The sequence below is a fragment of the Aulonocara sp. 'chitande type north' Nkhata Bay genome, linkage group LG5 (assembly GCF_057382095.1).
Source record: "Aulonocara sp. 'chitande type north' Nkhata Bay isolate Kocher_YH1m ecotype deep benthic linkage group LG5, A_spYH_male_GT1.1, whole genome shotgun sequence".
Lineage (NCBI taxonomy): Eukaryota > Metazoa > Chordata > Actinopteri > Cichliformes > Cichlidae > Aulonocara > Aulonocara sp. 'chitande type north' Nkhata Bay.
In genome coordinates this window covers 41,326,871-41,346,956 of record NC_141348.1, presented here as the reverse complement: position 1 = coordinate 41,346,956, position 20,086 = coordinate 41,326,871, and the positions used below count along the sequence as shown (strand labels likewise).

The 20,086-nt window shown below is 40.0% G+C and overlaps 1 protein-coding gene across 3 annotated transcripts in view; it reads left to right on the top strand.

Annotated features, from left to right (window-relative positions):
* The first annotated feature begins 3,909 nt into the window (after window positions 1–3,909).
* The window catches only part of LOC147331337 (integrin alpha-7-like), a 39,548-nt gene continuing 23,371 nt past the window's right edge, over window positions 3,910–20,086 (top strand). For all 3 annotated transcript variants that reach the window (XR_015129183.1, XM_086293626.1, XM_086293627.1), the window contains exon 1: window positions 3,910–4,405. Coding sequence is in view for 2 of the 3 variants with exons in the window: in XM_086293626.1 (XP_086149752.1) it covers window positions 4,188–4,405 (218 nt within the window). In the remaining variant the exon portion in view is untranslated. The remainder of the gene's footprint in view (window positions 4,406–20,086) is intronic.

The window sequence follows — 20,086 nt, the reverse complement described above, 5'->3', positions numbered from 1 at the left end:
TGGTGTCATTTCTGTATTAGCTCTGTCTGGGACCTTTGCTCTGATACTTTTTCACATTCAGTAGATTTTTTGTTGTTCGTTATTCTAGAGCTGAGCCAAACATTTATGTCTCAATTTTACATCTGGGGTAAATTTGATTTTTCTCGCTGGTGCTTTTACTGCCATGACTGTTAGTGAACTGTGGTTCAAACAACATTTTTCTGTGGCTCAAACAGAAGCAGTAATATATATTATATAATAATAATAATAATAATAATAATAATAATAATAATAATATAACCTATTATAATAATATAACCTCCTGGACAAGAGTCTATTCAACACTAAAGATGTGATTAAAAATCAAGTTTGTACAAAAGCATACAAATTCAATTCATTTCTGAAGAGTTATAACTATTATTATCACCTTTACAAAACCACTGTAAAAAGCACAAAACATATATAACCCTTTTAATGAGCCAGGCACACCGGTTCAACAGCTGTTGACAACCTGATGATGTGACAAAACTCACATCATGCAAAACTGGTTTCTTAAATATGAATGGTCTCCACAGAGCACCTTTGGGAAGTGGTGGAAGATTTACATCATGGATGAACACAAATCTGCAGCAACTCAACTCTGTGATTCTGTCATGTCAATACGGACCTGAGTCTCCAGTGCTTTTTAAATCTATGCCATGAAGAGTTCTTAAGGCAAAAGCTAGTCCAGCACCGTACTAGCCAGAAGTATATAATGATGTTTTACCATCATTATATACTTCTGGCTAGTACGGTGCTATATATATATATATATATAAGAAAGAAATAAGGCTTAATAAAACATCTTACTTGAATGAATGAATGAATGAATGAAGTTTAGTTTTTACATCCATAAACGTGTGATTACATGTTTTCACCAGTACGAGAAAAGCCTTCCCAAAGTGCACTCAGACAAATATAGCCAGAATGGGCATGCTTGGTTTTAATCCCATAATAACCAGCACCAACTCCCTCTTATAGCATCTTACACTGTCCATAAATCAATACAGTAATAGTGCTGACTGCAGCAATCTCAGCCATTGAAGCAATGTGGGACTAAAACGGGAGAAATGACCCTGACTGTGTGCACTGCTGCTGCAGTCTACTGTCTAAAATAAGCTCTCTCCTTGGAGCGTGGCTCAGACTGCTAATGAGCACTTATGTGGGAATGCCAGTGTCATGGATAGTGTGGCAGATAATCTTTACAGCCAGCTTCACTGATTTCTTTCTCCTCGTCTCTTTCTTCTTCTTTTTTCCACTTTCTTCTATCTCAGCCTCTGATTATGCTTTGTTCTGTCAAAAGGCATTCTTGTCTGGCCTCCCGCCCGAGCTGCCTTTAAGATATTTCAGCATTTTCTCCACATCCCACACCCACATTTTTCCTTCTCTTCTAAGTTCTTCTGGTATTTTTTATCTCAAAATGAAGCAGCTCATCTCTCACATAATAGACAGAAGGAACACTGCTTCATTGAATATAAAACCACCTTTTTGATCTGGTGTTAGATAATATCTGGGACTCTGCAGTGAACCAGTGAGCTGTGTGTGGGAGCTCCGGCTGACAAAAGCACAAACTCCCCAGTGCCGGCTCTCGCTGTGGCCAAGGTGCTTCAAACAGACACCGAACTTTTCCAAATGGAAACACAAAGAGCCACAACAGCCTCCATGTTTTTAAATCAAAGTTAATGTCACATGTGTACAAAGAGAACGGAACCAAAAATGAGGAAACATCATCATCAACTGTTCAGATCCAGATAAACTTCTGAATTTATGAAAGGTATTTCTTGCTTCTTGATCCTTTTGACTAAATACACAAAACATATATACTTTACTATTTAATTAAAAAAAATAAAATAAAATGTTGTCATGCTAAAAAAAATGAAGGTGGTCTATAGTGAGCAGAGTCGAGGTTATACCTGGTAAACATGAGCATGTTAGCATGCTGCTGCTAGCAACAACAGAGCATATTCAGTGTGTGGTATCGATAACTGTTCATCCAGGATTAGATTAAATGAAAAGCAGTTACTATGTGTAACCCTCAAGTTATAATGACCAAGTAGTAGTTGTTATACAGGAATACTTGTTGTATTTATCTTTGTCGTACCAACATGGTTTCTTTAATCTATCATGCAAAAGGCATGCTTATGTCTTATTTTCTGATCTAGAGGGGATGTATTGACTGAAACAGCACTTGCCTCTGAAAGCCTCTGTCTGTTCATCCCTGTAAAGATCAGAAGAGGGACGAATATTTTAAGTAACTGAGCTACAAACATTCTCCAGATATCTCTGAAACAGCAAATTCATCCTTGGCCTGCACGTCTCCTCAGGCTGATTGAGGACATCTCTGATGCTGTTAGCCGCGATTCACTGTGAAATATTTCCAAAGGGGAATATTAAAATAGATCCTAAGTCTATTTAAAAAATACTGACCTCACACAATTGTGCTTCCATTAGTCTTGCCACAGAAATGGGTTTTAAAGTTCCTTTAAAAAATAAATTAAAGCATCTGTGAAAAGTTGTTGAAGATGTTTAAAAATGTCTACAAAAACTCAGGTATAAACATCTTTTTAGGGCTAAATGTGCTCATACATGGGATCATTTTTAAATCCCTCATAAGGGCAGCAGGGGGCAGAGAAAGTTTAACAGCAGGTTCATGAAGCTGGTTCATGATGCCAGCAGGTCACATGAGAAGAACTGAGCCTCATCCTGCTGGAAGCTGGTGTATGTAGACACTGATAACACTACCACAGATGCTAATCCTAAGCTTGTTTCAAAGTTGAAGTCACACTGACCAACTAGTTTAATCAGCAGGATGATATTTGATCAAAATGAGATAAAACTCTTAATTATAAAAAGGAGCTGTTTTATAATTACTTTATTCTGGATTTAAGCTTTAAAACTGAAAGAGTTGCCTTTTTTCTTCCTTTTTCCTTTTAGTGTATTTGATTGCAGCTCAATCACTGATCCTTGTAAAAAGTTACACTCTTCTGTACACTGTATGTGTTAACTTGAATATATCCAAAATGTATATTAATTATGTTGATATTTAGCTTTCTGTCCACATAAAAAAAAAAGTATTGCGTCAAAAATGGAAACTTTGAAAATCCTGCTCAACCCACATTAATGCGTCGTCACCTTTTACAATCAAATCTGAACGAACCCATCCCGACAGACCCCCCCCCCCCCCCTCCCCACGGGGAAACAGGTCCTAAAAACCTGTAAACTCATTCCAAGAATGCCACCTGTTTGTGTAATTAATGTGCAACTGTTTGCGTGACGTTTATTGTGTGGACAGTTGAGGTGACACGCTGACAGCTGCGCGCAGATTTGACCTCAGAGAAACAGAAATTTGTGTGGGTGTAGTCCCACTTTGTTAGATTATGTCCCTGTTGGCACTGCTTAGTCACAGTGCATACATTATTCCACTCTGTCTTTTCAGGAGAGCTAAAGGCCTGAAATAAAGTTTCCTGGGTCACTGTGCACATTTCTGCCCCTTTTGTCCTCCAGATACGTTCCAGAGATGTCGGGACTTTAAAGCTAAAAGAACATTGAGTTTCTTGTATGCATTACTCCGATGTACATGCACCTGCAGCAACAGGTGGTCACAGAGGGAGGCGCTTTGGAGCGTGTGAACTCAACAGATAAAACAGTCTGCTGTCTTTTCACCCGCTCTCGCTCTGTTCAATGGCCTCCAAGTATCCGGACAACCTTGCCTGGTATTTTGGCACAAGTCCCTTGAGTGTTGATGTCAGCTGAGAGAGGGGAGAAAAGGAGGGAGGGAGGGAGGAAGGGAGGGAGGAGGGGATGAAGGCCTGAGAGAGAGAGAGGAGGGGGAGGAGTGAGCGGGCTATTCAAGGCACTTGTCCTCTGTCTCCCTCTGAGCACAGAGGAGGGGGAGGCGCACATGCATTGAGGGAAGCACACTTGCACACATAGTAGTAGCAGCCGCATTTTCACAGGCTGCTCTTCAGACTGACAGCAGCAAACGGAGTTGAGAGGCAGCGCAATAGAGCGAGGGAAACAAGGCAGGCATCCAGAGAGGAGAGCAAAGCAGAGGAGGCTCACGCAGGGTTTCCCCTTACTGCCCTTTGGCTCTCTGGGACCCACAAAAGGAATCTCCTCTGTGCTCTTCTTGAGTTGAACTTGCTTTGCCAGAAGACCTGCACCCCACTATGGCAGCCCTGGTGGGACATGGGAACCCTTGTCCCCTCTCATCTGATTCCTCTAAACTGTGGACTACCTTTATTTTGGGTGTGTTGACCCTTTCGACTCAAGTCTGGGGCTTTAACTTGGATACTACTCACACACTGCATAAGTTGGGAGACCCTGGCACCTTCTTTGGCTTCTCTCTTGCGCTTCACCAGCAGCGTAATCCAGACCCTCAGAGCTGGTGAGTGTGAATGCGGCACTGAGCTCGTCCTGTGTGTCCTGTGTGTTTCTGACTCAGGTCAAATATGTGATGTCTTGTGTGCGCACCTGCTTCTCATACAAAAGCTCATCGTGAGTTCATTCTTAGGGATCTAAAATGCTAATGCCAACACAGCCAGCATTTCTGCACTGCATCAATTTGTCAAATCACTGCTTTGCTGCAGTAGTTGCTTATGTGCAGCGTCTGCACTGAGAGGAAAGTGGATGAGAGCAAGCTTCCTGAATCAGAAGTGAGGATCTGATTTCTCTAAAAGGTAGAAGAGTGTTTTTAAGTCATTCTCTTGGAGGAACTCATGTCCCATGAAGTATAGAGTGAGGAGTCTTCAGTCTGTCTGGTTGTGCCTGTGAACCCAAAGTTAAGCTGTTCATGTGTGTTTGCTCTCTGATCTGCTGTTTGCCGGCAGCTGTTTTGATGAGTCTTCCAGTGTGACCGGAACACTCACGAGTCCTGTTCCAATCCTTCAGCAAGTCATGAATAAATGATAACAACAAGCCTGCGTGCAAATCTTTGGACATGTTTACGACAGGACCGCGAATAAAAGGCTGCCCAAGTTTAGCTGTCTGGATGCTTTGTGGTTAATATTGACGAGATCTGTTCCATCTGATTTGGTGGTGTATTTTCTTTTAGTCATGAATTTGGTGCTGCTTTTTGTCAAACAGTCTCTTCTTAGATTAATACAGCACACACTATCTGGTGAGATTCAGAAGCTAAGAAGTAAAGTTGCAGAATTGCAAGAAAAATCATGCATATAAAATAATTACATATATCACAGCACTCTGTATTTTATAAGATCCTAACAGAGAAGAATACACATGTATTCCAAATCTTAACCAACAGTTGAACTATAGCTGTAAAATAAATATAGCAGCGTTTGAGGTAATATCTTCCTCTGAAATTTACTGATAAATAAATGTAATGTTAACTCCAAACCCCAAAATAGCAAATGCAATGTTCATGTCACATGTCTGGTATAAGGGAAAATTTATGTTTAAGGATGAGGGAATTAACTTGCTACAAGCTCCTGTTTTGGAGCTCCATATTTAACTGCGGGCTGCTTAGTTTACTCGGGCTGGAGTCACCCTGTCGCCTGGTAAGACCAGGGGAATGACATCAGACACAGCCATGTCATCCCTCTGAAAACCAGCATGCTGTCCAGCAGCATTCCTGGGACTTATTTTAAAAAGCAACTACCAGAATACTCATTGTATCCCTGACTGCTGTGTCCTGAATAAACAAGGGATAAGACTCCAGCAAAACTGTCCATCAGGGATGTTAGAGCCAGGAGACAGTCAATAAAACTCTGACCTGATGTGCTGATGTGATGATGCATCTACTGGAAGAGAGTGGCATGAATGATGTTGCTGCCGGTACGCTGGGAAAGTACTTTGTGTTTGGATGACTTTATGGTGATTTCATCCTCAGTCGGTCTGTGCAGATGACTTTGCAGGGTGTAGCCAGCCAGGGTTTTAGAAATGTTGAATAATGGGGCCCAAAACAATTTGACTATACACAAAGAAATGTATAGTATTACAAATTTTGTCAACTTTCAGCTTTGTTACTCTACATTTTTTCATGAACACCAATGTCCTTTAAAAGTGTTTAGCTCAAGAAATGAAATCATTAGGCCAAAAGGTAAAGCAGCATTTTATGCCCACTTTTGTGGAGGAGAAGCAGTCTGAGAACGTTCTGCCATTTCAGCAAGTTGACAAAACGATTTTAGAAAATATTATTTTTAATAATGGCCACACTGACAAATGCAACGCTTTTAACTCTGTTTTTAGTCTTTACTGTCTCCTGAAGAAAATACACGACTCTTTAGCCGCTCTCAGTCCACCAGCTACAGCTGTGTCTGTTAACCTCCTAAGACCCGAACTCTTTCATGGCGTTTTTAATTTCTCTTTGCTATTTGGGCTGATTGGGACCTGATGAATATAAAAACAAAGAAATACCAGATTTTTGTTTTTGACAAAAATGAGATCCACATTTCTTTTAAATTTTGCTAGAACAGTGGCAGTATAATGTCTTCGTAAGTGGACATCAGGCCCTTGTAGAGCAGAATTGAGTATTTTGGTCTAGACAACCCAAAATGTGATGTCCACATATGTGGACGGCAGGTCCTAGGAGGTTAAACAACTTGTTCATGAACTTATTCCCACAAGCACTTTTTAAGCTGTTTATAAGTGCTGCCTATCTAACATTCACACATGTATTCACACTCCGATGGATGCATTGGAGAGCAACATGGGGTTAGTATCTTGGATATTTGGATATGCAGACTGGAGCAGACTGGGATCAAACCACCAACCTTCCGGCTAGTAGGTGAGCTACTACCTGAGCAACAGCCAGTAGCGATGTGATGTCCACATATGCGGACGCCAGATTAAAAATGCACAGAAACTCACTGCACTTAAAAACGATGAGTATGGGCTGCAGAAACAAATGCTAAGGAGTCAAAATCAGATATTTTGGTAATACAATAAAATTTTATTTTCTTTGTAGTCGTTTGAATTTAACATGTAATAAAATGTGACATTAATGTGTTAATAAGCCCACATTAATAATGTATTCCACATTGTTTTTGCCTTAATTATTGTGTGATAAGTAAATGTTATGACATGGTTATTGCCTCTGTCTTTAAACCACATTATAACCCCACTATTACCATATTACTTTAGAGCTGTAATATAAAGTAGGGGAGACCGGGGATAGTTGTAACGTGGGTCAGTTGTAACACTTCCAATTTCTCCAATCAGGGCTAAGTTTCAAATGATGTGACTCATTCTGTGCATGCCTAATTCAGTTCTGCTATCACATGTGAAAAATCAGCACATTTCGTCAAACACAGACAATTTAACATGAAAAAAAGTAATTTGTATGCCAAAAAGTAAGTTTTTCTACTTTATTTCAATTTCTAATAGCATTATCTGCTTTGCAGTTAAACTCATCAAACTTAAATGATGTTATTTGTATGTCTATGGGGATATAATCTGTGTAGGTCTTTAGTGCTAATGTTTTAGCCGTTGGCTGTAATGTTAGCTAGTTCATGGCTATAGGAGTCTGGGTCAGTTGTAACAGCAACAGTCTGGGTTAGTTGTAACAATAATGCAGATGTTACAACTTACCACACTATTACTTTAACTTGTATTAAACAAGTTGGGGCAACGACATCAGCAGAGAGAGGTTCACTGGTCGCTTTTGTATATGCGGTTAATGCCTGTTTGTGTTCCCACACATACATTATGCAGACCACTGTGTCAGAGATGGACCAGTAGGAAGTGCTGGTAGTGGAAATAAATCAGGATGGGTGCAAGAAACAGAGTTCCTCATCTTTCTGAGGCACTTTGCAAACCACACCAAGGTAAGCCAGGATAAAAAGTAATGGAATTGCGATGCTGGTGAACAACTACATTTTTTCAGCTTCATTGTTATGTTCAAAATTGGTGCAAGAGTTGTAGGTTATAATGCCCACTGAGCCAATGAGGCCAAACTCAAGGAAGACCAACCAAAATTAATGAAATATTCAGTTGCAGAAAATTCCATAATTTGTCTTTTTTGGGGGGTTGGAATATGTTCAAAAGCTAGATTTCTGCATTCTGTCACACACACACACACACACACACACACACACACACACACACACACACACACACACACACACACACACACAGCTACATTAATGGCTCTAAGTGCATTCATGTGTTGAATAAACAAAGATTACATGTTAATATTTTGTTAGTACCCTTATTTCATTGTGTTACATTTCACCCCAGGATATGTTACAACTAACCCAGACTATGGGGTTAATTGTAACATTTCACTCTTTGTGTTTGAGGCCATACCATGCAATGGGTAATTGTGCTGCAGAGAAAATAGCTGCACTATTTAATAGCCGAGACATGTAAATACTTTGCATTACATTTTGAAACCACTACCTTAAAAGAGCTCCAATTTACAGACAGAAATGTCAAAAATGTTACAACTATCCCCGGTCTCCCCTACTACCAATACTTTTTATCCTTCTCAGCGTGTGTTCTGGGATCACCAACACAAAATCATTCTGTGCCATTTCGCATGCTTTTAAGTCATGTTTTAATTAGATTTGAGGTAAAATCATAAATTGCATTAAAATAAAAATCCTCTTAGGGTCTATGAGACTTTTGGAATTATGTTTATTAAAAGAAAAATGGCTTTCAGCGGGAAATGGAAACCATCTAGTGTGTTACACTCTGGACAATCCTGACATGTTGTTTTTAGGAACATAATGAAAAAATAATTCTTCCATACAAGGTCTTAAATAATCAGGCCCCATCTTATCTTAATGACCTTGTAGTACCATATCACCCTATTAGAGCGCTCCGCTCTCGCTCTGCAGGCCTACTTGTTGTTCCTAGAGTATTTAAAAGTAGAATGGGAGGGAGAGCCTTCAGTTTTCAGGCCCCTCTTCTGTGGAACCAGCTTCCAGTTTGGATTCGGGAGACAGACACTATCTCTACTTTTAAGATTAGGCTTAAAACTTTCCTTTTTTCTAAAGCATATAGTTAGGGCTGGACCAGGTGACCCTGAATCCTCCCTTTGTTATGCTGCAATAGATGTAGGCTGCCGGGGGATTCCCATGATGCATTGAGTTTTTCCTTTCCAGTCACCTTTCTCACTCACTATGTATTAATAGACCTCTCTGCATTGAATCATATCTGTTATTAACCTCTGTCTCTCTTCCACAGCATGTCTTTATCCTGTCTTCCTTCTCTCACCCCAACCGGTCGCAGCAGATGGCCGCCCCTCCCTGAGCCTGGTTCTGCCGGAGGTTTCTTCCTGTTAAAAGGGAGTTTTTCCTTCCCACTGTCGCCAAAGTGCTTGCTCATAGGGGGTCATATGATTGTTGGGTTTTTCTCTGTATCTATGAAGCGCCTTGAGGCGACTTTTGTTGTGATTTGGCGCTATATAAATAAAATTGAATTGAATTGAATTGAATTGAATCTTGGTGGGAAATTCTAAATATTAGAGGTTTTAATGCCCCTTCAGAGATGTATTATTCAGAAGCAGCACAATAGTTATGCTTCCTGTCTGAATAATACATTTCCATTAAGCCTTATTCCCTCTGTGTTATTACATTTCCTATTTGGTAGTTTAGTCTCCAGCCCTCGTGAAGCCGTCTGCCTGAAACTTATTGTAATCAGATGCTACTGACTCACTTTCTTTTTCTATGATGAGGGTTTGGGTTACTGTCACCTGTGGCCATAATGTTTTACAGTCATTGTGTGTTATGTCACTCTATTCGACTGAGAAAATGATATTTTTCTTTGATGCTCTGTGCTGTGCTGACTCATGATTAAATCATACTATAAAGTAATGCGAGTGCTAATACAGATCAGCGTAGTCATACTGTCGCCCCTGAAAGAGTTTCACCGCCAGCGGCTTTGGAGTTTCACAGTTTATCAGAAGCTCAGCAAAGATCAGAAAAGGCAATACTATTTGGAGTTGATACCGCGTACACAATGACTGCCTTTTTGTTCAGTTTTGCAGCATCAAACCTTGCAGCTTATTTTCAGTATGGCAGTAAAGGTCAACCCATGTGACACAATATTATCATACTGACTCACATACTGTGAGGACAAGCAGGTCGTTGACACGGCTGAAGTAAAACTAGACCACAGTTTAGAGCCTTTTGTAAACCTTTGTTTTTCTTCCTGAGCACAGGCCAAAGCTTAAACGAGAGAATTTCATCTTTTGCTGCTAACGCCAAACAGAGGATGAGACGTGATGGGTATTTGAGTCTGAGTTATGTGTACATCTGCTATTTTTAATGCTAAGAGAAGTGCTTCTGCTATTAGTGTACTGCCTGGTGAAGACGGGAATCTCCCTGGGCTTGAGCCCCCCACTGCCTGTTTACCTAAATTTAAATAATAAACATCTTTACGCTGTGGTAAGTCTGCCCAAAATAATTAAGAAAAAGTTATTCCTATAAGACAATATGCTCTAATATTGTCATAATTCATTAATAATGTACAGATTTCTGAGTTTCAGAGTGCTTAACACATGTCCAGGCACAGCAGTCCGTCTTTGCTAATCCTAGCTTGCTTTTTTCACTGAAATATCTGTAACATCACTTGTGCATTATCAAATTCTATATCAAAGTCCAAATCTATATAATAAATCCATATACAGTGCGTGCTGCAAAGCCACACATCATTGACAATACTGTTAGACTGTGATTTATCCTACAGTTGATTTACAATTGACTGCGTTGCAAAGCATTCATAGGAAAAGTAATAAAGTCTCAGGTTGCAGTAGGGGTCATGTTTACATGTGGTACTGCTTCTGAGAGTAGGCGCAGTCTGTCTCAGAGCCTGGGGGGGCACAGGTAGCTGACATAGTCACAGACATGTGTCTGGAGTTTGGTTTCATTGGCTGAATATGAATCCAAAGCAATGCTTTTTGAGGCCGAACAAATCCTCCTCTTGAACCGAAGGCATGATTAACACCCTAAGGAAGACTGGGACATAGGGGTGATCACATGCTGAATTCCAAAGGCATACAGAGTTTGCAAAACAAGAAGGGTTTGACATTTTGGGAAACATCCCCATGTACTTTGTTGTTCTGCTTTGGAGAAGAGAAAACATCATAATTTCTAAAAACATCATAAAACCTACATAGGGATTATAATTCTCATTCTGATTTCAGATCTATACAGAAAATGCACCGAGCAACAGATTAGACCAACAAACACTAAAAACTGGGGGAAACAGGTAGTCTGTGTCTGACCTAATAGATAGTCACAGTATTGTGACTGCCTGCCACACTGCCGAATCGTGACGCATCCATTGAAGTCATAGTGAAAATTTTAAGTGGAAAGTGGAACTTGTTCCAACATCTGCTCAATGTCTTTAATGAATGACTCAACACAGGAATGTGCTTTATATAATTAGTAATTATATTTGTTAAGGGGCATCTACACAAGAAGTGATTCAAAATTACATGATGACCAGCAACTGTATAAAGCCACTGACTTTAAGTGATAATGGGTGAAATGCATGCTAGTGACAGTTGTTGGTTATCAACACTGAGGCAACCAATTAAAGCAGCTACCACCAAAAGCTAAAGATACCATTAACTGATATACAACAGGGTAATAAATACATTTGAGCATTACCATGGCAACAAGAGCCAAGAAGGTCATGACCAACTGTTTTAGTAATGAGCAACGACTGAATCGCTTCATGTTTGGATGTCGCTTGAGAGAGGATCTGACCAAGAACAATGTAACCATCTTGCCATCTGCCTCACTGCCACAGTGCGCTCTTTGCTGTAAAAACCACAGTAAGTTATGGCCAAGGAGACAATGTCACTGTCACAGTGATGTTTTCTGGAAAAAGCTACCTACCACCGTATAAAGTCATAAACACTGTGTAGAAAGACTGAGTTTCCATTTCATAAGTGCAATGAGCTGTTCACTGACAGATTGTTACCTCGAACCTGTTTGTCACCTCATTTCTGTTACTTCTGTTAGTACTCCATGTGTTAAACTGTGCACACTAGAAACTTGTGAAAACCTTAGTGAACACTGCAAGTTATGCACTTATCAGAAATGATGAACTTCTATAGTGAAGACAACAATTCAAACAGCAACACATGATCAATATCTGTTCGCCGCCCTGTGTTGATGACGTGTCCTTCTCCTACTAGCTGAAAATTGTTTGGCGGTCCCTCACCTTCACCTCGACAGCCAAGATCAGTCTTCCACATTTTGGACAATATTCCTGATTTTAGTTTATGAATTATGACTCATTCACAGTATTCTCCATCCCTCCCTGTGGTGTTTCACACATATATATCTATAAGTGTTTTTAAACAGGACACAGCAGAACTTCTTCACACATTTATTATACAAAGAAGAATTTATGGGTGCTCATTTACATTACAACAGGCAGATAAAAGCTGCTTTTTCACCCTGGCTTAAGAGTTTAGAATGAAGCGTCCCCCCTTTCCCCTCCCTAATTCAATTCATGATTTCTTTTCCCGCTCTCTCTTCCCCCCTTTAAGTTGATCCCACAGTAACTTTCTCACTAAATCTCCAAGAGGCCATTCATGTGAAAGCCTCATAAATCTAAGAATTGTTGCAGTGCTTATTTATATGAGGGATCAGAAAAAGCAAAGGCTATGCAGCACGAGCTTTACAGTCTCTCGTGCACATACACTCGATTAATGCCCTTTTTTCTACCTCCCAATCACTCTCTGTCTATTTAGCATTCCTCTGTTCCTCTGCTGGACTGCCTGGGCTTGGACAAAAGCTCGGTGGGAAGCAGCACTGCCTGGTCCAGAGCTTTCAGGAATATTACTTTGCAGACTGCGTGCACACTGAAAGCTGATGCACAATCTGCAGCGTCAGGCTGAAACATATAACTTGGATCTGATGGAGGCAGTGCTGCAGAAACTGTTTCTGCATCTGAATTTCACAGTGAACAGATAAAATCTTGAGGTTACACATATATGCTTTTAATTTTAAACATTTTGTAGCATTAACTGCATAAATAATGATCTGTAATTTTTGACTCTGACCTTTTGCTTTCCTTGATTTCCGATAAAAATCTTAGCAATACGTTGAGCTGACCCCAGCACTCACTTATGAAAACGGCACGATCTGAATGTGGGGGAGGTGTCGAGGGTCTGATGGTAACGGGACCTGCAGGGATGAATAAATCATTGCATGCCTTCTCTTTGATTAAATGTGTGTGTGTGTGTGTGTGTGTGTGTGTGTGTGTGTGTGTGTGTGTGTGTGACTGATAAAGAAGCAGTTTAATAAATCACCTAGATAGTAGCTCGACTTAGAACTGATGGGCCTCTGATCTGTGTCCAGAAACACACCGTGCCATGCAAACCAGACCAGAGCAGGAAATTATGAGAGATGTTGATGCTTTTTGTTTGGAATTATTAAACTAGATTTTCAATTAAATTTTTCAATTTTGATGGCAGTGATCATATAAAGTGAATGTTTTATTTGTTCTTTAATAGATAATTGTTGCAGTGTCGTATTGAGACTTGCGTCAGTAATTTCAACAGATATGAGCTGAACTGACGAATCTGACTTACAATGAAATGCAGAATAAAAAGGCACCATGCTTTGAAAGTTGAAATGTAGTGTGTTGGCTAAGTTTATGCATCACTAAAATTAAGCTGTTACATATATGAATAAACACATGTGACTAATGGGCTTCCAAATGTGATCACAAGCATTTTTGGGATATTAACATTGAATTGACTTTTTAACTGCTTTTGGTTCACTATATTCTGTAGATTCGAGTTTCCAGAGAGCCCAGACAGCTTATGCACCAAACTACCAAGAAACTGCAGTTCATTAATGAATTAAAGAAAAACAATGACAATGGGAAATAAATAAGACACACTAAAAATTAGCAGTGGAATTTGAGAACCCTAATAGATAAGTACAGAGACGGATCAATACATGTATGACCAGCTAATGGCAGGGATGGGGGACAAAATGAGAATATAAAAGGAACAGACAAGGGATGGTATAGTACCCGAGGGCCATTATTTACCCATCTATGCCCCGAAATGGCTCTTCATTCATTGATCAGGGGGGCAGGTGGTGAGTTTGGGGGTTGTTAAAAATGCATGTGCAGTGAGGATGGGGTTACCAAGTACTTCAAGAACCATTTCTGCCTCTTCTTGCTGTCGTGAGAGTCAGCTAAAAAAAACAAATCTTATTTTTTGTACATTAATGCACCACGATTGTGATGTTCACATACAGGCAGGACGTTGAGTCACATCCGTGGGCAGTGAACCACAATATCCCAGAGGAGATTTGCAGGAACTGGCAGCTGTTTCTGTCTCTCTCTTTTTGCAAATTATCGAGTAGTGCCCAACTCTCTGCTCGCCTGCCCATACTGGAAATGTTAAAACAGGGTGATTCACAACTCGGTCACCTCGCTCTCAGCTGTTGTTTTCTCGTCAGCAAGAAACTGGAGTCAGGTGTTTACACAAAAAGTGCCATTTGGCTCAAGGTTCACGAGAGTCGTCACCTTGGTCGACACTGTTCGACAGCCTGTGTGTAGGCCTGTAATTCACAGTCTGCGTACTATCTGCATGAGTATTAATGCATTTTTCAGCCATTTATACACACGATAGCATATATTTTGTGAATGTGTATACAAGTGTGATGCGTGAGTCTGTGTATTTCCAGGTCAGAGGTCACAGTCTTACTCCAAGATAACAACAGAAGGTCTAAAAAGCCTCTGGGCCCCATGCTGATCTTTTATAGCTTCTGTCTATAGAGCAGCAATCTCACGCTGCTCTGTTGTGGAACGATGTTTGAGGGTGTGAGCACACAGACTCAGAAGCACTAGCAATAATGCAGTGAAACAAAACACTGCAAATATTTGCAGCATATTTGAGTCATTTCACAAATGTGATTATGCTATTAAAGCCCATGGCTGAAACATTCAGAGAAAAGGGTTGGGCTTCAGATAAAAGTATCTGCTGTTGCTCTTTAAAATGATTAAATGGACAAGCGTGAAAAGTGCCAGTGCTTTCTCTTTCTAAACAAACAATGCAGGGCTTTGAATTCAGCTCCCTGCAGATGTTTGCATCTTCTTCTTCACTGCTGTATTGGTTTGTTTACAGACTGGCATGTCAACACTTTCCACCCCAAGTATTTCTTTCACAACAAAGAAAAGGCACCCTTGTTTTTAGCACGAGTACTAGTTAATTTATGAGAATATGAATTTCATTGTAAGGGTTCGGGGAATTTTTTCGCCAAGCCACAGAGGAACACGTGATCCTTCAACAGGAAGATGGACACTACCAAAATTGGTATAAACAATTTAATAAGCTGCAAGCGCGTGGAGACCAAGTCTGTGGGATAGGCCAACCCTGCTGTATATATAATACCATTTTTGTGCTCTTTCTTTGTTATTTACTGCAGGATTATTGGTCCAAATTGCAACATATGTGATGGATTTCTTTCAACTTGATCACATTGTTGTCCTGGTTCCCTGCTGGTCTCACTGGCTGCTGTATGGGAGGCTAAACAGAGAGATGTGACTCCTGAAAGTGGGGGAGGAGTGAGGGAGGAAGAGACCGTGTGTGTGGACACCCAACCTGGATGGGGGATGGGTGGATGGGATAATGGAGAGAGTGTTGGGGTCACTGCACATGCTCCCCTCAGCGAACATATGAGCGCAGCATAATGAGTGTCTGTGTTGTTTTTGTGATGATCAGCGAGTGAAAAAGGGGATGATGGCCTTGGAGTGGCTGTAAATCACAAATCAGAGCAGAGGTGTGGACATTTAAGAGGTTTTGGAAAGGAGCAGTAATAACTGTGCATTGGTATTTTGTTTTGTTGACAACATTTTTTCATTTTTTTCTGTACATACTCTAAATTCTCAAGTGCAAAGAACGCACTAATTTACATACAGCCTTGTGAAGTTGCCCCTCCTCCTGCTTTCTGTAATGGGCAATCTGTAATTCTCTTCGAGCACTGTAATTACTTGATTAAAAAATGACTGACGGTTTGTTTTCATGCCCTTCTCAAACATCAGTTCAGGATTTTATATGTGTGATGGGAGATGTTCCTATCTTATAGCACCAAATCACAACAACAGTCGCCTCAAGGCGCTTTATATTGTAAGATAAAGACCTCACAATAATGCAGCTTTTGTACTTGTGCCATACCTGCTGGTGTAACCATGCCGGTCTGACTGACTACTAGTAGAAGCACAGCTTTGTTCCAATTGAAGTATGTCAGCAAATAATGGATGCATTTGGATGCACACAGCTAACAAACAACCTAACAGTCTTCTACTTAACATCTGTAAGTTAACACTGCATATGTGTTGTTAAAGTTTAGCGGTTCTCCAAACCTTTCTGACACGCCACACTTCAAAAGCCAAAGAAAAATCACATCCCACACTTTTTAAATCAACCAATAATAATAAAACAGGAGCCAACCTGAGTTTGTGTTAAGTAACAGTCAGCAGAATGGTATCAGAAAATTCTTATCTGTTTAGTTTTACCAAGAAAATTCAACTCATTCAACTTACTTTTGCTTCGTGCTTTCCCCCTCCTTCTCCACCTGCAGTGGTTTGTCCCCCACCAGTATGAAGATCACTGGCATGTAGAAAAGCTATCCTCAAGTAAAGCTTTATATGAGGCTATAAACAGGTAGGGGCTTCTGTCTTCTCTGTCTCCTGCTGTAGACAGAACCCAGGTGCCTTATCTAATCTATGTGTTCAACATGGCAATGTAATACATACACATGCATGCTGGTGCTGAATCTGCAGGGCCTGAGTTCATGTGGGTTTTCTACTAGACCATCACATCAACACCCTGATATCTCCCCCAGGGTCAGCAACAACACACCTCCACACACAAAGGCACACATGCACACACCATACCAAATGTGGGTTTACTGAGAGAATGAGCTTGGCAGTGAAGCGCACGATCAGTCTGAGTCAATCCTAAACAATGATATGAGTTAGAAGCAGAGTAAAGGGCAAATAAATGAAAGCTCAAGTCAGCCAACAAGATTTATTCGTGTCAAATTTGGTACATGTGTCTTCAGAATTCACTTACAGGAAAAGGTCACAACACTTTTTGCTTAATTTTGCAAAGGTGTAATTCCAAACAAATTTCATGTAAGTAATGAAAACAATGTTGAATCTCTGCAAATATGTTAATGTAGACAGTTTTCTAACTTGAGGCTTCAGCCATTTGACTTAAATAAATAAACCTTTTAGGGCATATAAACTTTTTCTGACTTGTTTCATCTTATATTTATGAGACATAAGAGGTTATGAGATCATTTCTGCAGAAATAATTCCTTCTGGCTTGCACAGCTTTCCAGTTGAAGGAAAAAAGTCTTGTTATTATTATTTATTTATTTTTTACAAATAATAATGCTATAAGAGATAATCAGAGCTTCTAGCTTCACATCCTCACACCTGCCCATGTATCTGAGCATGTGGGGGGAAGTGAGGTATCACCTTAACTCTTAAACATAAACCAGAGCCTCCTGGAATGTAGCGCAGTGAGAGGGATCGGATCTTATCAGTTTCGGGTTTTTTTTCTTAGTGATATGTTATTCCTCTTTGTTATACGTGTATTTGCATCGGCGTAACATCACTTGAAGATTTAGTTTTTCTTGCATGTGCATCACTGGTGATGTGAAACATCATTTCACATGTTTGCGCTCTGTGGCTGTTTTAGTTTCTGGTTGTTAAGGTGAGGGGAATCACTCCTGAGGCATGCACAGCTGCACCTCACCAGAAGTACTTGTCAGGAAAGAGACGACAGGAGCAGAAAATAGAAAGTTAAGCTGTCTGGCAGTCTGGGATGTGTCAGCGGTAGTTTATGTGAGTAGACTGTAGTAAAATACAAATTGTGAGATACTTGTACATAAGTATTGCCATTTGAGTCTACTTAGTTCTTATACATCACATTTAAAGGGGAAACCACTTTACTCCAACACAAGAAGGTGACAGTTCAGAGTAGGATTAGTAGGTTACCTAACTGCCACAATGACAACCACACAGGCTAATGCATTATTAAATATATCAGTTTGAGTAGAGTGTGTCTGGTTAATTATTGCTTTTGCTACTTTAATTTAATTTTACAGCGTTTTATATTTTAAGATCAACATTTTGAACATTTTGGATCTTATGTGTGCTTTGCTCAGCCAGAATACTACTATTATTGCATTGTGTTACTTAATTGATAATGTTACTTAATTTCTAACACTACATATTATATTACTTTTGCATTACCTAACACGGCCTATTCATATAATTACTTTTATCTTTTAAAAGATAAAGTTAAGGCTGCAGTTTCACACACTTGCACAAATTCCTGTCCTAATGAGCACCTATGCAACAGCTGCTTTTTAGTGTTTGAGTATGAACTCAAAGCCAACAGCAAAGCTGGAAACCATCCCAAAGTGCGTTTCACAGCATTTGCCATTAATTTTACTGCAAAAACAGAGGCTATGTTTGAACCTGACTCACTGCCTTTGTTACCCGATGGAGATCAGGGTCTGGCTGCTGGACTCGGGTCAGCATACACTCAGCTTCAACATCACTCTGGGATCTTCCTCACTAGCTTCATGTTAGCGTGCTCTCTTTATGGATGCTTGCCAAAAAAAACAACCAACCAACAAATAAACAAACAAACAAAAAACCCAGTGTCCTGTTAACAGTGTATAGTTGTTTCTGCCCTGGATGCTGTTTGCACATTACCTATGCGAACTTGCTCTTTTCTTCAATAAAAAAATAAAAGTTTTGTCTGTTGTGGAGAATGCAGACCATGAAAGCTCTGCAGAAGACTCGTTTGTAATTTGATCATATCTCATTTCCTTTTAGGTGAAATGATATTTAAATAATATAGCATTTTATGTTGTCCAGCAGTTGATTTAGTTTAATTGCTAGTGTGTGCCTGCTAGTACAGCTTTTTGTTACAGGAACACCCTGTCTGAGTATGGAGCCAAAGTCACAACTGGCACATGCAACAACTTGTTATTAGCCCGCAGTTAGTATGTCAATGTGCTATTATTAGTTAATTAGTCATGCACTGTATAAATACCTGCAGGTATTAATGTTTGCAAGGTACATTATCTAAATTCTGTTGATAGCGTACATGTTTACATGTTACAGTTACAAAATAACCCTTAGCTTTTTTGCTGTTAGCAATTTAGTGACGTGAATGCATCCTCAGCTCCTCTGGGATCACAGATAATAATTCAGCAGAGCAGAATTTAAATCTGGATTAACTGTCAGAAGGCCATGCTGCTTGTAGCTTCTTCTTGATTGTCTTCTATGGACAGACGGTTTGTGTCCACAGAAGACAATCAAGGAAAAGCCAAGTGGTCATTCCTGTTATATTTCTTTGAAGTCCACCTGGAGAGGATGCGCAGGTGGTGCATTCTAATATAAAGTCTTGGATTAGCTGGTCCACATTGTCATAAAACACTGGCAAGCACATGGACATCTGCATAGACCTCCATACTCTCTGACTGATGACGAAATTCATGTAACTTGATCCTCATCAGACTCACTGACGCAAAAAGTATAATTAAGGCTTAAATCTTCATAAAACTTAGAGAGATGCATTTAAATACACTGTTGTGATATCAAAAAGACTAGATAAAGATCTTGATGACTAGATAGGCTTTGTGTTATTCCAGTAATGTAATAATGTCTTGCTTGTGTGCCTGACGCCACATCCAGCTTTACGCGTGCTACAGATAAAGCTGGATAAGGTTGGAAATGATGCACCTTTGATCCAATTACTTTACCAGGAGCAGAGTGGATGCAGTGCAGTAAAATGTATGCAGTGTACGCTATCGAGCATATTTTGATCTGAACTATCCAGTAAAGAGGAGTTGCTCAGCACCTAGCATTGTTGTTATAGCTGCCTCGTTGTAAACACTGAGACACCAGGTTAGAGTTACTCTTGGCTGATCCATGCTAAGCTTCTAGCTTGTTAAACTCTATTTAAAGTCTTCCCTCACACAGTGATAGCTCTAATTTAAGTGTGCACATAACAGTAGATAGTTAGGGAGTAGATAGGAGGAGAGCTGTTGGCTGGAGCATTTTGCACAGGGTGTATTTGCACAGCTGAGCGTAGCACTGACAT